This window comes from Rhinopithecus bieti, unplaced genomic scaffold (genome assembly GCF_001698545.2).
Source record: "Rhinopithecus bieti isolate Rb0 unplaced genomic scaffold, ASM169854v2 scaffold_39746, whole genome shotgun sequence".
NCBI lineage: Eukaryota > Metazoa > Chordata > Mammalia > Primates > Cercopithecidae > Rhinopithecus > Rhinopithecus bieti.
Window position 1 is genome coordinate 1,655,635 of NW_016816960.1, and position 15,326 is coordinate 1,670,960.

General features: G+C 50.1%; 2 protein-coding genes across 2 annotated transcripts in view; both read left to right on the forward strand.

Annotated features, from left to right (window-relative positions):
* PRSS46 (Putative serine protease 46) overlaps positions 1-7,588 on the forward strand; it is a 17,855-nt gene extending 10,267 nt beyond the window's left edge. Inside the window, exon 5 of the mRNA XM_017855653.1 lies at positions 7,166-7,588. Within this exon, the coding sequence (XP_017711142.1) occupies positions 7,166-7,420 (255 nt within the window). The 3' untranslated portion in view covers positions 7,421-7,588. The remainder of the gene's footprint in view (positions 1-7,165) is intronic.
* Positions 7,589-9,071: 1,483 nt separating this feature from the next.
* PRSS50 (serine protease 50) lies at positions 9,072-15,205 on the forward strand. The gene is made up of 6 exons (XM_017855651.1): positions 9,072-9,466; positions 9,548-9,748; positions 11,570-11,732; positions 12,804-13,087; positions 14,251-14,417; positions 14,838-15,205. The coding sequence occupies exons 1-6, from the start codon at positions 9,352-9,354 to the stop codon at positions 15,072-15,074; spliced, it is 1,167 nt and encodes a 388-aa protein (XP_017711140.1). The 5' UTR covers positions 9,072-9,351; the 3' UTR covers positions 15,075-15,205.
* The last annotated feature ends 121 nt before the right edge of the window (positions 15,206-15,326 follow it).

Sequence of the window (15,326 nt, forward strand, 5' to 3'; positions counted from 1 at the left end):
TATATATATATATATATATTTTAATGAATTCATTATTTTCAGACAGAGGCTCGCTCTGTGGCCCCAGGCTACAGTGCAGTGGCACGATCTCAGCTCACTGCAACCTCCGACTCCAGGGTTCAAGCGACTCTCCTGTCTCAGTCTCCCGAGTACCTGGGATTACAGATGTGTGCCACCATGCCCAGCTAATTTTTGGTATTTTTAATAGAGATAGAGCGCCACCATGTTGGTCAGGCTGGTCTCGAACTCCTGACCTCAGGTAATCCACCCTCCTCAGCCTCCCAAAGTGTTGGGATTACATGAGCCATTGTGCCCAGCCTGGTATATTTTCTTTTGTCGTATTTTCTGTGTTTTATTTTAGATTTTTGTGTATTTACTTTGTAATCAGCAACCTTCCTGGACCTAGCTGATTCTCTTCAATTGAGTGGGCCACAGACATACCACCTGCCAATGTGTATGTACATGGCATGAGGAATCTGTTCAGGGAACTGACTGCAAATTGAGTTAGAGCATACAGTCAGAAAACACATTTATAAAGCTGAGCATTCTTTCCTAAAATAAAATCCTGTAAGTCTTCCTCATTTCTTTTTCTTGTGTAATTGCAAATGTTCAGAACAGTATTCCAGAAAAATTATTATTTCCCACGAGACAGTGTGTCATTTAGTTTTAGATGTATCTCTTGTAAACAACACAAAGTTGGCTGCCATTATTTTTCAACACATCTGAGAGACTGTTCTTTAATCTATTTACCAAGAAGACTGGGGATTTTTTTTTTTGTTCCGTCACCTTACATTTTGGTTTGATTTTTTTTCTTCACTCTACTTTTATCCTCTAGCGGTTTAGAAGTTACGTATGTACATTTCCTTCTGCTGTTGGTCACCTCATATTTTCCACATATATATTTAAAATTGAATTATCACGTAGTTAATCAGTGTCTACAGACTCCTTAGCAGCGGGCCAGAGACTTCCTGCATTTTCGCTTTCTTCATTTCCGTCTTCCAGACTCCTCCTCTTGTTGAAGACATCTGGGAGTTCATCTTGCTTGACTCTTTTATTATATCGAAGAATTTTTAGTGGACTCTTGGGCTTTCTAGGCCTACGTTCATATGACTTGTAATTAGTAATGATTTCACCTCTTTCTCTTTTATTTGTGTTTTACTTTATTGTTTTGAGTCCCCCTTTCTCCCCAAAACAACCTAGAGTCATAGCTGTGTTTTCTCTCGCTGCCCATATTCATGGCAGTGCTTCTTACACTTTACCCTGAAGCATGCCATGGTGCCAATTTGGCCTGTCATCTGTTGAGGGGAGAGTCATTCCTTTCTGTGTGGCCACGGCATTTGATTTCAGGAAAGAACGTTCTCCTTTATACATGTGTTTTCTGACTCTGCTTTCAGGATGCTGAGTCTGTTCCCTGAACAGATTCCTCACGTCCATGCGCCCTGCATTCCAAGATCATTCCTCCCTGCTTATGGTGTGCTTTTGTTTCATTCATCTGTTGGATTCAGATTCCTAATATCTTTTTGTGGAGCATGCTTTCATTTATTCATTCATTCAATAGGCACCGTATGCTGGGCTCTGGGCCAGACATGGATAACACTGAGCTTAAGAAAGGTCTGGGCCCCGGGGAACAAATAGTACCACATGGCACAGTCCACACAGCACAATGCACACAACCTTTTCACTTTTTCCTCCAGTGATGCTGGGCTCTACTTTAAGGTATGTAGAGAAAGGCACCCCTTTGTCAAATGATAGTATCAGGACGATGCTTCACTTGAAAAATATTTGTTCATGTTCTGGAACATTTGAAATAACACAAATTATCTCCTCCTTGAATGCTGGATAGCAGTTGCCTATGAAACCACATAGGCCTGTTTTCCTTTGAGTGGTTGCTCTTGGGGAATATTTTAAGTTGTTTTGCCCATAATTATTGGACTTGTCGGGCTTTCTGTCACTCTTTAAATTTGTTTAAATGATTTCTGTTTAATAGAAAAAGGTCATTTCATCCAGAGTGTAAATCCACAAAGAGGAAATTGTCAACAGTCTTGAGATTCTGAGAAAGTGTATTTTCCCTGGATGTGTTCTAGTTTCTTTTCTACTCAAACCATGAAGTGTTTCCATTTTTCCTTCTCTTTCTGTTTTCCTTGGTAAGAGTCACAAAGTGCTTATCTGTTTTGTTGTTCTTGTTGTTTTGTTTGAAACAGGGTCTCACTCTGTTGCCCAGGGTAGAGTGCAGTGCTGTGATCATAGCTCACTGTTACCTTGAACTCACGGCCTCAAGCGATCCTTCTGCCTCAGCCTCCTGAGAAGCTGGGACCACAGGCGTGTGCCACTATGCCCAGCTAGTTTTTTAAAATTTTTTGTAGAGACAGGATTTCACTGTTTTGCCCGGGCTGGTCTGGAACTCCTGAGCTCAAGTAATCCTCCTGCCTAAGTCTCCCAAGGTGCTGGGATTACAGACGTGAGCCACTGTGCCCAGCCTTGTTGTTTTTTAAGAATAAGCGATTGATTTTATTTCTCAAGTCTATGATTTTCTGCTTTGTAGCACATGAACTGTCCTCTTTTTGTCTTTATTAATTCCTTTTCAAGTGTCTTGAGCTGAATGTGCAGTGATAATTGATGATAATAACAAATAATTTATTTTTATTCTCTCTTGTTTGATATTAAAAGTACTTTAGACCAGGACAATCTGTGTGCAGGTTAGGCCCACATCCTGTGCAATATGTGACGTTCTCATTACTCTACATTCTAATTGTAGATTTTGTTTTTACTTTAACATTTTGAAAGTTATTTTTTCTGTTGATGGAGTGACTCACATTTTGTTTCTGAACTCTGGTTTTATTTCACTGAGGTGAGAGAATGCTTACCTACAGTGGATCTCTCTCTCTCCTTCTCTCATGCTCTTGCTTTCTGTGGGCTGTGGGCCCTTACAGTCCCATCAGTCCTATTCCCATCAGTCCTATCTCAGGCAAGGGTCCTCACACTATCATTGCTGGTGTGATTATCACTGGCTTCATTTTCTCCTTCATCTTCCATTTGCCCTTCCCCGCAAAAGAACATCAACTCAAATCTGTCTAATATGTGTAATTAGGCCAGGAGCGGTGGCTCACGCCTGTGATCCCAGCACTTTGGGAGGCCAAGGTGAGTGGATCACCTGAGGTCAGGAGTTCGAGACCAGATTGGCCAACATGGCAAAACCCCGTCTCTATTAAAAATACAAAAATTAGCTGGGCGTGGTGGCAGGTGCCTGTAATCCCAGTTACTCGGGAGGCTGAGACAGGAGAATCGTTTGAACCCAGGAGGTGGAGGTTGCAGTGAGCCAAGATCATGCCACTGCACTCCAGCCTGGGTGACAGAGCAAGACTCCATCTCAAATAATCATAATCATAATCATAATAAAGTGTAATTAAAGATATCTGTGTCTTTGAAGAATGCATAGTGTTGCTGTGTGTGTTTTAGTTGGTATAAATTATATTGTGCTGCATATCTCCTCCTGTAATTGTTTACTGAGGCGTCTGAATTTGTTAAGGTATTCACATTAAATGGTTTTATTCCTTCAAATAATTGCCCCCACATATCCTGCGTCAAATATTCCTTCCTTCTCCAAATGTCATTTTGGGCAGACTTCATAATTTTTAGTCTCTTTCAGTTATGAAATGCCTTGTCCCATTAAAAGTTTCTATTTAAATTTAAACCTCACTTCAGGAGCCCCCCATCCCCCAATCTCTGGTGCTCCTGAGGATGGCGTTCCCTGCCCTGCCAGGAGATCAGGAAGCTGGCCTGGCCTAATCCCCATGGTGAGGCCATGGAAGCCTCACATCTCCCCCCAGCTCACTCTGCTTGTTATTTTCAAGAGCTCTTTAGATATGTTCAACATTGACCTCTGGTTGGTTTTGGACAGAGCCCTATCTTAATTCATCAGTCTTCAGTGAGATTTGGTATCCTTTACTGAACAGATAACCTTAGTTTTGATGTAATCAAGCCTAACACATTTCTTCAGGTTTGTGAGTTTTGTTTTTTGTTTTTTGTTTTTTTTTTTGAGACAGAGTCTTGCTCTGTTACCCAGGCTAGAGTGCAGTGGCATGATATGGTTCACTGTAGCCTCAACCTGGGCTCAAGCGATCCTCCCACCTCAGCCTCCTGAGTAACTAGTTTTTAAATTTTTTGTAGTCATGGGGTGTCACTATGTTGCCTAGCCTGATCTTGAACTCCTGGGCTCGAACGATCCTCCCACCCCAGCCTCCCAAAGCGGTGGGATTACCCGTGTGAGCCACTGCACCCAGCGGTTTGTGGGTTTTGAATCTTATTTTTAAAAATATGCTTCATCCCAAGTCATAATAACATGGTCCTATATCCATTTTGGTTTTGGTTTTATTTTTTATTTTAGAGACAGGGTCTGGCTCTGTTGTCCAGGCTGGAGGGCAGTGGCATGATCATGGCTCACTACAGCCTGGAAATCCTGGGCTCAAGCAATCCTCCCGCCTTAGCCTCCAGAGTAGCAGGGACTAAGGTATGTGCCACCATGCCTGGCTAATTTTATTTTTGTGAAGACAGAGTCTTACTATGTTGACCAGGCTGGTCTTGTACTCCTGGGCTCGAGTGATCCTCCTACCTTGGCCTCCCAGAGTGTTAGGATTACAGGTGTGAGCCACTGTGCTGGTCCTATATGTTTTAATTAGCTTTATCATTTTTACTTTTCACATTCAGAGTTTTAATTCCTCTGAAGTTTTGTTACGGTAGGAACGTTTTGCTACACGCACGAGCATACAACTTTCCTTTCTCCTTCTGGTGAGCCAATGTTGCCACCATCTACTGCAGAGCCCTCATTTCCCGCAGACGTGATGCTTTGTGTAAAGTGTGTCAAGTGTCCTCCCGGGTAGGCATCAGGTTACAGGCTCTCCACGGCCCTCACTGGGCTATTTTTTTGTTTCTATGCCAGTACCCCACTATTTCTATAATTATAGCTTTCTCGTCTTTAATTATATTTCTATAATTATAGCTTTAAAATATGTGTAACTATCTGGCAGGTCAAATCTGCCCCCAACCTGACTCTCCAATTTTCTCTCCTTTCTCAAAACCATCCTAGAATTTAAGGACTATTATCCTTCAATATCAATTTTAGAATCAGATTGTCAAGTTCCTGAGAAAACCCTGCTGGCTTTTTAATTGGAATTGCTTTGAGAGATTAATGTAAGGAGAATTGACATTGTTATGATTTTTAATTGCTTTTACTCTATTGAATAGACGAAAGGATATTTATAAAACACATATGGAGAATAAAGAATAACATTAGCAACATCCATGTACCCACCAGCAAACCTAAGAAAGAGTGCCCTCACAGGCATGTTAAAGCATCCCCGTGGTCATTCCTGTATCTCAAGCCTCAAAGGCTCTGCCTGCTCCCAGTTATTTTGCTGGCTGACATTTGCTCATGGTGCCTCAACTTCCTTGTGTGGTGTGCAATGTTTTGAGTAGCGAGGACATGCTCCTTAGAGTGTTAATTGTAGGACTACTCTAAAGTGTGGCTTGAAAGATAGGTTCCTCCAGACAGAATCTACATTTGCTTCAGCCAGGTGCCTGCAGGTACGACCAACCCAGCATCACTTTATTTATTTACTTATTTTTAACTTTTAAGTTCAGGGGTACAAGTTCAGGTTTGTTACACAGATAAACTTGTGTCATAAGGGTTTGTGTGCAGATTATTTCATCACCCAAGTTTTGAGTCTAGTACCTATTAGTTGTTTTTCATGATCCTCTCCCTCCTCCTACCCTCCCCCGTCAAGTAGGCTCCAGTGTCTGTTCCCTTCTTTGTGTTTATGAGTTCTCATCATTTAGCTCCGCTTATAAGTGAGAACATGCGGTGTTTGGTTTTCTGTTCCTGAGTTAGGTTGCCAAGGATAATGGCCTCCAGCTCCAACCACGTCCCTGCAAAGGACATGATTGTGTTCTTTTTTTATGGCTGCATAGTATTCCACGGTGTATATGTACCACATGTTCTTTATCCAGTCTATCATTGATGGGTATTTAGGCTAATTCCATGTCTTTGCTATTGTGAATATCCCAGCACCACTTTAAACCACATCCATCCTTGGCTCAGATTTTTTGAACCACCCAGTGTGAAGTCATGTTGTGAGTTCATACGAGAGTGCTTCCAGTTCACCCTCACTCTGAGGGTGTGGTCATTTTTTGAAGGTATAACTTTTTGTAGGGTGTCTACTCTGAGGCTCCTCCCCTCAGTTAGGCCCTGGGTTTTTGTCTTTTGTCTCCTGAACCCATGAACAAGGCTATGAAAACTGAAGCTCAGTTTTGCTGGGTTTGACAAAGGGCCTTGGGACAAAAGCTGTCTTCTGGGCTCTGCTGACATCTCTATATTCTAACCCTCATTTCGGTTTTGGACTCTGAAGAGTCTTTATTTTCTTGCTAGCTTACCCATGCATTTAAAATCATAATTAAAAAAAACCTTCACATTTGTAGGTATCTTTAGGAATAAGGTTGGTTAGGGTATCTTGTCTTCCATACTGCAGGAAGCCAAATGCTGAGAATTGACATTTTCACATTGTTTTAAGTTGTCTCAGCTTTGAACAACAGTATATCTGTACACTGATGTAGGTTTTTTTATGTTCTTAGGCACAGTTTGTTACTTTTTTCCTTAAGTGTCTTGCATTCTTCATTAGATTATGTCCTGTAAATCTTGGTGTTCATTATGTTTTAAAAAAAATACAATTGAGTGGTTTTTCTGATTTATAAAATTTTCTGACATTACAGAAGAGTGTAAAGAAAGTTTTAAAAAATCATAAGAAACCCACTATCAGCAGAAATAACAGCTATGACCTTTTGATATATGTCATTATAAACAGTATTCTTATCTGTAAACCCATGTTTGCACAAAAAGAGGAGAATGGGTTTGGATTTCAAACAGCTCACTCTGCAAGCAGGATTTCAGGAAAGAAAAAGATCAAAGGCAACGCCTTGGAGGCCCACCAGGATTTAAGGGGAAGGCAGAGGAGGGGATGGGGAGTTAGGGTCAGAGTTAGCAGGAAAATGAAGACAGAGGCTGGCGTGGTCCGGTGCAGAGCTTATGTGTCACAGAGCTCATCCTGAAGGGCGGGCTCAGGCCAGCGATGCCCTCCTGCTGCCATCCTTATGCCCTCCCTCCTTTTCTCTACAGGTTGACTCTGGCAGCTCCCTTGTCTGCCAAATGAACAAGACCTGGATTCAGATAGGAGTGGTGAGCTGGAGCTTTAGCTGTGGCCGGCGCCACTTCCCAGGTATCTACACCAGCACTGCCCGCTTCACCCAATGGATCAGTACTGAGGTCGCTGACATGAGGTTCATCAGTAGGGCTGGCCCTGCCTTCCTTTGCCCAGTTTTCCTCACTGGCTACATTCTGCTGGGCTCCTTGGGCTCCCTGTGGCTCCTGTGAGCAGTGTTTCAAGGACAGTCCCTCCTAGAGGCTGCTTCTCCCTCCCCTCTGTTCTACCCTCAGAAGTGGAGACGAGAGGTTGCATAGGATGGCAGGGCAGAGTGAGGGGGAGGGTCTAAGAGCCACTGTTACTTTCTGTTGTTCAATGAAGATGCTTTTGAACTTTGAGCCACTCAAGTGATCATCTTTCTTCCTGACTTCAGTCAGAGCCCTTCACAACCTTCCTAACCCCCAAGCAGTCCTGGCTGTTCTCTCAAGCTCAGCCTTCTCTGATAGCTTTATGCCATGTCTGTCTTGTGCTTATTGTGTGACCCTGGGAGACTGTTCCCCTCCCTCTTCTTCCAAATGTGGGACTGCAGCCCCTTCTTAGTCATCCCAGCACTCCAGCAATCCCCAGGTCCCCATGACCCTCCCCTGGGTATGAGACAGACACTTTCCCTCAGGCCTTCCTGCGAGGCCTGGCCTCTTCCCAAGTAACTCACCATGGCCAGATCACAGACCCAGACCCAGAATCATGGCCCATGTTCCAGAACCCACTAGCCTCTCCTAACCCCTCATATCCTTCTATGGGTCTGCAGAGCCTGACCAATTCTTCCTCCGTCTCTGACGGAGGTAGGTGATGTGGGGACAGGGCAGAGTGCCTGCCTGGGTGATGAATGTGTGAGGTGACTGCGCCTTGAGCTCCCGAGCTGCCTTGGTGACCTCCATTAGACTCTGCAGTGCGAGCAAGACTGGCTGGAGGTGGCCAGGCTGAGGACAGAGCCCTGCCCCTGTGTGAAGAATGGGGGGCTGTTCAGACCTGTTGGTCCTCAGGTGCAGAACAACCAGTCACCCCTATCTCTCAGGGCACTTGAAGGGTGTGATTTACTGTCTTTTCAGATATTGGAGCATGGAGTGTCCAGCTCAAGGGTGTATCCCAAGACCACAAGCCCTGACACATGTTAGAATATCCTGGCCTGATTTAACTTTCACCTTATCTTAGAAAAAATTATTTTCTTGTAGAGATGGGGATGCTATATTGCCCAGGCTGGACTCGAACTCCTGGGCTCAAGTAATCCTCCTGCCTCAGCTTCCTGAGTAGCTGAGAATAGCTGGGACGGGGGCATGCCACGATGCTGGATCACCTTATCTTCTATAAGGCTAGAATTTTCCAACAGCTTTGAGTCCCCCACATGACTTTTTAAATGTATTACCCTCCTGCGTCACTGAACCATCAATGTGTTCCCCAAATTGTAATGTGCAAAGTGACCTCCTCATCCCACAGTGGCGCAATGGTAAGCACCAGTGTTCCTCTGTGGAGGGACCCTTCGTTTACACTCCTTTTCCTAAGCAGATGGATCTGTGGGGCAAGGGCGTCTGCTGAATGGGGTGGGGGTGGGGTGTAGTTATTTAGAATGAAGCAGTCTTTCAAAATCATTATTTAAAACACATCTATCTGCTTGATTTCAGTTCCTTGGGCAAAGCCCCACTGGAGGGGCTGGAGGGAAAGTAGGGTCACTTGGAGATCCTGGATGCCAGCCCCTGAGGTTTGGTCTTCATCTCACTGCGGGAGGGGTAACGCCATGAGCCAGTCCAGGGCAATGGGCTGCAGGGGTGAGGAGGTCTGAGAATCGGCCGAGATTAAGTTGAGGGACTCCAGGAGACTGCTTGGACCCCCGGAGTGAGGAGAGGGAGGGGCCAAGGAGGGAGGTCAGCTGGGGCGTACCCAGCCCGGGAGGCATAAGGGAAGGCTGTCACTAGGGGCGCCCTTGCGGGTCAGACACCAGGAGGGCCATGGCGGGTGGCCCTTAGGGGGCGCCACGCAGGCGGGGCACTAGGAGCATCCCCACCCAGCTCACCAGAGGCCGCGGCATGAGGTCAACAGGGGGCGCCGTCGTGGGGGCGGAACTGGGAGTGCCTTCCGGAGAGACGCAGTCGGCTGCTACCCTGGGATGGGTCCCTGGTGCCAGAGCCCGGCCTGCGGGCAGCGCCCCCGGAGGTCTGCCCCCTCCCGCGCTGGTTCCCTGCTGCTGCTGCTGCTGCTGCTGCTGCTGCTGAAGCCTGCGGGTGAGTCCCTCCGGATGCCTACCCCACCCGCCCAACACGGCCCTCGCCTTCCACCTCTAATCCTCTTGGTGTCCTCCGCAGGTTGCTGGGGCGCAGGGGAAGCCCCGAGGGCGCTGTCCACTGCTGATCCCGCCGACCAGACCGCCCGCTGTGCCCCCAAGGCCACCTGTCCTTCTGGCCCGCCTCGCCTTCCCCAACAGGCCCCGACCACACAGACACTGTCCTCGACCACCATGGCGACCCAACCCCCAGTTTCTGAAGGCAAAGTCGACCCATACCACTGTGAGTACCGTAGACTCCGTGGGGCAAGGAGGGTGACAGAGGAGTCTTAAGGACCTGGACTGGGGCTAGGGGAGCAGAAGGGACGGGGGGCGGGGGGGAGCAGGATAGAGGACCGCCTCCTTCTACAGGTATTCGCCGAGCACTATACACCTGTGGGCCAGGCCTGGTCCTGTCTGGAGGCCCAGAGCTCTGGGTGTCTTGTCCTCACAGGCCTCCCCTCCTGCTGAGGTAGAGGGAGGAAAGTCAGAAGGGCCTGGGGCCGGCTGTGTGTTCCTGCCCAGCCTGAGCTGGCTGTGGGGCAGGTGGCCTCTCACCCTGCTCCAGGCCCTGACCCATCATGCCTCTAACCCAGGCTCCCAGCCAGGGACTTCCAGGATCTCTAGCACAGCTTTCAGGGCCAGGCTGTGTGAGCCTTCTTGTGGTGTCTCCAAGGCGCACACGTAAGATGTTCTCTTGCCCAGTGGCTTTCAGAGACCCACATAAGAAAGGCTTATTATTTTGGGACTCAACACATAGCATTTAACTGCCACAGAAAGTCGCCCAAACAGGACTTATGGTACCCCGTGCTGTGCATGCCGACATTTTCTTGCGTGTATTATCCTTTAAAAAGGCTGGTCACGGCCTACTTAACGTTTACAATCCACGAATCCATTTGGAAAACACTAGGAGTGGGACTCCTGGGATGTTGGATACGTGCATCTTCAATCTAGAAAAACCGTTTTCCAAAGCGGCTGCAGCAGTGAGCACTCCCGCTGGGTAGGCGTTCTGGGTGATAATCCTCACTGACACTTGGTGTCACCGATGTTGCATTTTTGCCAGGCAGGTGGTACAGAGCAGAATCTCATTGTGATTGAAATCTGCATTTCCAGGCTGGAGGTAGTGGACCATGCCTGTAATCCCAGTGCTTTTGGAGGCTGAGGCAGTAAGATCACTTGAGGTCAGGAGTTTGAGACCAGCCTGGGCAACATAGTGGGACTCTATCTCTCCAAAAAATTAAAAAATAAAAAAATTAGCTGGGTGTGGTGGTGTGTGCCTGTAGTCCCAGCTATTCAGGAGGCTGAGGTAGGAAGATCATTTGAGCCTAGGAGTTTGAGGTTACAGCGAACAATGATCATACCACTGCACTCCAGCCTGGGTGACAGAGCAAGACCTCATCAGAGGAAGAGGAAGAGGAAAGAAGAGAGAAGAAGAGGAAAGAAGAAGAAGAAGAAGAAGAAGAAGAAGAAGAAGAAGAAGAAGAAGAAGAAGAAGAAGAAGAAGAAGGAGAAGAAGAAGCAGCAGCAGCAGCAGCAGTCTGCATTTCCTTGCAGACTAAGGGCGGAGCAGCTTCTGTGGTCATTGGCTGCTGGGATTTCCTCCTTGGGCTATGCCCATTTTTCTGTTGGGGCATCCACTTTCCTCTTACTGAACCACAGAAAGGGGCTTCCAGAGGAGGGAGAGAGCTCTGCTTTGGCTAAAGTAAGGGACATGGTGAGGGTGGAACCAGGTGGAAATAGGAACAGGTTAGTGAAGGATCTGATTAGAGCTGAGAGTGTGCTGGGGATGGCAGAAGGGCCAGTGGTGCACTAGGCTGGTCGGCTGGGGATGCTCTAGGGCCCGGGCTGTGGGAACAGGGAGAGAGATATCTGGGCAGTGCTTGGGCCCTTCTGAGGCGTGAGACCCTAGTCCACATGTGGACAGCATCATTCCATGGTGACAGGTGAAAAGGGAGCACCCCTGGATGGGTGCAGGCCAGTGGTTGGAGAGACAGGAGGTCAGGCTGGGGAAGGGGAGGGACAGGGAAAGATCCATCCCTCATCAAGCTCTCACCTTCCTCCTCAGCCTGTGGCTTTTCCTACGAGCAGGACCTCACCCTCAGGGACCCAGAAGCCATGGCTCGACGGTGGCCCTGGATGGTCAGCGTGCGGGCCAATGGCACACACATCTGTGCGGGCACCATCATTGCCTCCCAGTGGGTGCTGACTGTGGCCCACTGCCTGACCCGGTGAGTCGAGGTTGAATTGGGGTGGGTGGAGAGGCATTTGGAGCTGCTGCAGGCCCAGTCACCTCCTCCCTGCAAGCTGTTCTGGCGGCAGTGGCAGCAGTGGCAGCGCTGCACTCTGCAAAGCCCCACAGTCCCAGCCCCAGCCTTACCTGGGCTCCAAACAGGTGGAGGCTGAGTCCTGAAAATTCATTCAGGGCTCCAGTCTTTTGAGTGTCCCACCCTTTGCTCGCCTCGCCTGGCCTCTCAGTCCCGTGCAGTCATTCCGCGGATGGGAAATGGAAGCTCAGAAGCCATTTGTCTAGCCTCATGCCTCCTCTCCATGGGAAGAAGCTCCTAGTTCTTTCATTTCACCCTCTTTGCACCCACATCCTCGTTCCTCCCTTCCATCAACCGTCTCTGACACTTCTTCGAGCAAGGCCCTGGCCTGGGCACTGGGGGCAGAGAAGGGATAGATCATTCCCCCCAGCTTGGTGGGGGAGACAGAAAGGAAGATAGATACTCACAAGGGTGCCTGGTTGGTGTGGGGACAAAAGAGGGCGTGTTCTCATGTTTTGGGGCCAGGAGTGCTGGCTGTGAGAACTGACCAGTGAAGTGTGTTCCAGGCCTAAGGGCCAACATACAGACTCCAAGGGGTACCCCAAGGATGCACAGCTAGAGAGCCAGGCCATGGTGCATTCCATGGAGCTGGAAAGAGTGGAATTGCCCCCTCCAGGGCACAGCATGGGGTGAAAGAATCCATGCTATGGACTGAGAGTAGAGTTTGGAACCAGAGAAAACTGGGTCCACATCCCTTCCACTGCCTCCTAGCTATGCAGTCCTGAGTGCTTCATTGGACTTCTCTGAGCCTCAGTTTCCCCCTCCATAAAGTGAAGGGTCATGAGAACTGGATCACAGAGTGAGTGTGCAGAGCCCTGTTCATGTTTGTGGTGAGGAGTAGGCTCAGGGGGCTTGAAGTGGGTGGGTGGCCCTGCCTGGATCTTCTCGGGGGGCAGCAGAGTGGGGGAAGGCCTGGGCCGGAGGCTGGGGCAGGGGGCCTGGAGCTGATCATGGCCTCCCTTCATGGCCCCCCAGGCATGATGTTATCTACTCAGTGAGGGTGGGGAGTCCATGGATCGACCAGATGACGCAGACCGCCTCCGACGTCCTGGTGCTCCAGGTCATCGTGCACAGCAGGTACCGGGCCCAGAGGTTCTGGTCCTGGGTGGGCCAGGCCAACGACATTGGCCTCCTCAAGCTCAAGCAGGCACTCAAGTACAGCAAGTACGTGCGGCCCATCTGCCTGCCCGGCTCGGACTATGTGGTGAAGGACCATTCCCTCTGCACTGTGACGGGCTGGGGACTTTCCAAGGCTGACGGTGAGTCAAAGCCGCCCCAGACCAGGGCGGGTGCTGTGAGAAGGGACGTGGTTGCAGGCCAGGGTGCCACCACAGATGGAAGTTTCTGAGGTACCTTCCCCAGGGAGCCCGCCACTCCCGGGACCTTCCTGCCAGGCTCTCATCTCTGAGGTCTCCCTTCCCTTGAGGATCTCACAGGGAACACCTCACTGCTGCTCTAGCCTCAGGGGACTGTGATTGCCTTTGAATCCTGAGCCAGGCCAGGGCATGTAAACAGAACTTCCTCGAAGGCAGAGAGGCACAGAGTAATACCTCACAGTCCACACCTGCTACCCAGGCATCGGCAGCTTGCAGCAGAGTACCTGAGGTGGGGGGAGCAGTCTTCTGTGCTGTAAAATGCTGCCCAGAAGGCCCACATGGCCGGCTCGGAGCAGTCTGCACCTGGAGCTCATGGTTTCCCCTCCCCTCAGTGGGCCTCAACTCCTTGTCATCCCAATTCAGGAGCAAGGCCCAGAGAGCAGGTGTGTTCTCTCAGGGACATCCAGGGGACCCTAGAATTGTCCACTTCCTTCAGGGGGTCCCCAACCCATAAGAGAGATGTCCTTCCCTATGGCCTCAAGGAACCAACTTACTCTCAAAACAGCCCACGGGGGCTTCAGCCCATGTGGGAGGACCTGGGGGTGACTTTATCATCCCTGCTGTGGCCTGTCTCCTGTCTCCCAGGAGCTTAAGCCAGGGACAGGGACACACTAGTCAGAGAGGCAGGAGGAAGCAGTGCCTGGGCTCCATGGAGGGGTCTGGGATGGCTCAGCAGGGAAGAGGCCTGTGGAGGAAGGGATGCTTGAAGAGAAGGAAGGTTTGGTCCCTGAGAGACTTGGCAGGCCCTCAGGAGGGAAGGAAGGGCAAAAACCAAGAGGCCGAGTGTGGTGGAGGGAGTGTGAAGGGCCCCAGTGGCCTGGGCTCTGCAGGAAGCCACAGCAGGCCCAGCAAAGCTGGGTTGGGGGCAGCCTGCTCCAGGGACTCTGTGTTGAGGGCCCTCGATGGGTACGTGCTAGAACGAGGGTGGGGGTGCATGGCTAAAGCAGAAAAGGTGGGACTGGGGAAGAGTGGAGAGAGGACGAGGCGAGGCTGGCGTCAGTGGGCAGCAGTGAGTGGCCGCGCCTAAACGGGGCCCTGTCCCACAGGTATGTGGCCTCAGTTCCGGACAATTCAGGAGAAGGAAGTCATCATCCTGAACAACAAGGATTGTGACAACTTCTACCACAACTTCACCAAAATCCCCACTCTGGTTCGGATCATCAAGTCCCAGATGATATGTGCGGAGGACACCCGCAGGGAGCAGTTCTGCTATGTGAGCGGCCTCTCCTCGCTCACTCGCCTTCAGGGGCACCTGGGGGAGCGGCATCTGGGGAGGGAGAGGGGAGGGGTGGAGGATGGGTAAGGGAAGGGAAAGGGGTGGGCAGAACTCGGGGTGTGGGGATGGAGGATGTTGGGGGGAGATTGGGAGGAAACAGATGGGGGCTGGGAACAGGGATGGTGGTTGGAGGTGAGAGGAGTAGGGGGTCCGTGGGGAGCTGGAAGGTGGGTGTTAAGAGGTGGGGGATGAAACCCTTTGAGGAAGGTCTCCTGGGTCTGGAGCACTTCTCACCTATGTTGGCACTGGGGGACTGTGGAGGTGTGGTGTGAGGACATCCTGCCTGTCCTGGAGCTGGGTCATGTCTCTGGCCTCACCTGGCCTCCGTGACCCTTACTCCCCCAACCCTTCCCACAGGAGCTAACTGGAGAGCCCTTGGTCTGCTCCATGGAGGGCACGTGGTACCTGGTGGGATTGGTGAGCTGGGGTGCAGGCTGCCAGAAGAGTGAGGCCCCGCCCATTTACCTACACATCTCCTCCTACCAAAACTGGATCTGGGACTGCCTCAGCGGGCAGGCCCTGGCCCTGCCAGCCCCATCCAGGGCCCTGCTCCTGGCACTCCCACTGCCCCTCAGCCTCCTTGCTGCCCTCTGACTCCGTGTGCCCTACCTCACTTGTGGGCCCCCCTTGCCTCTGTGCCCAGGTTGCTGCGGGTGCAGCTCTCACAGCCCTGAGAGTCAGGGTGGAGATGAGGTACTCCATTAAACATTACTCTTTTCCATGCCTCCTTATTCCTGGGCCTCGGAGGCCCCGCCTTTCCTGGACCTGCTGTAGTGGGAGTCCACAGGTGAACCAGATGAGGGTGAGATGGGGAACTGCAGGCAGTTTACACTGAAAATTGCAGAG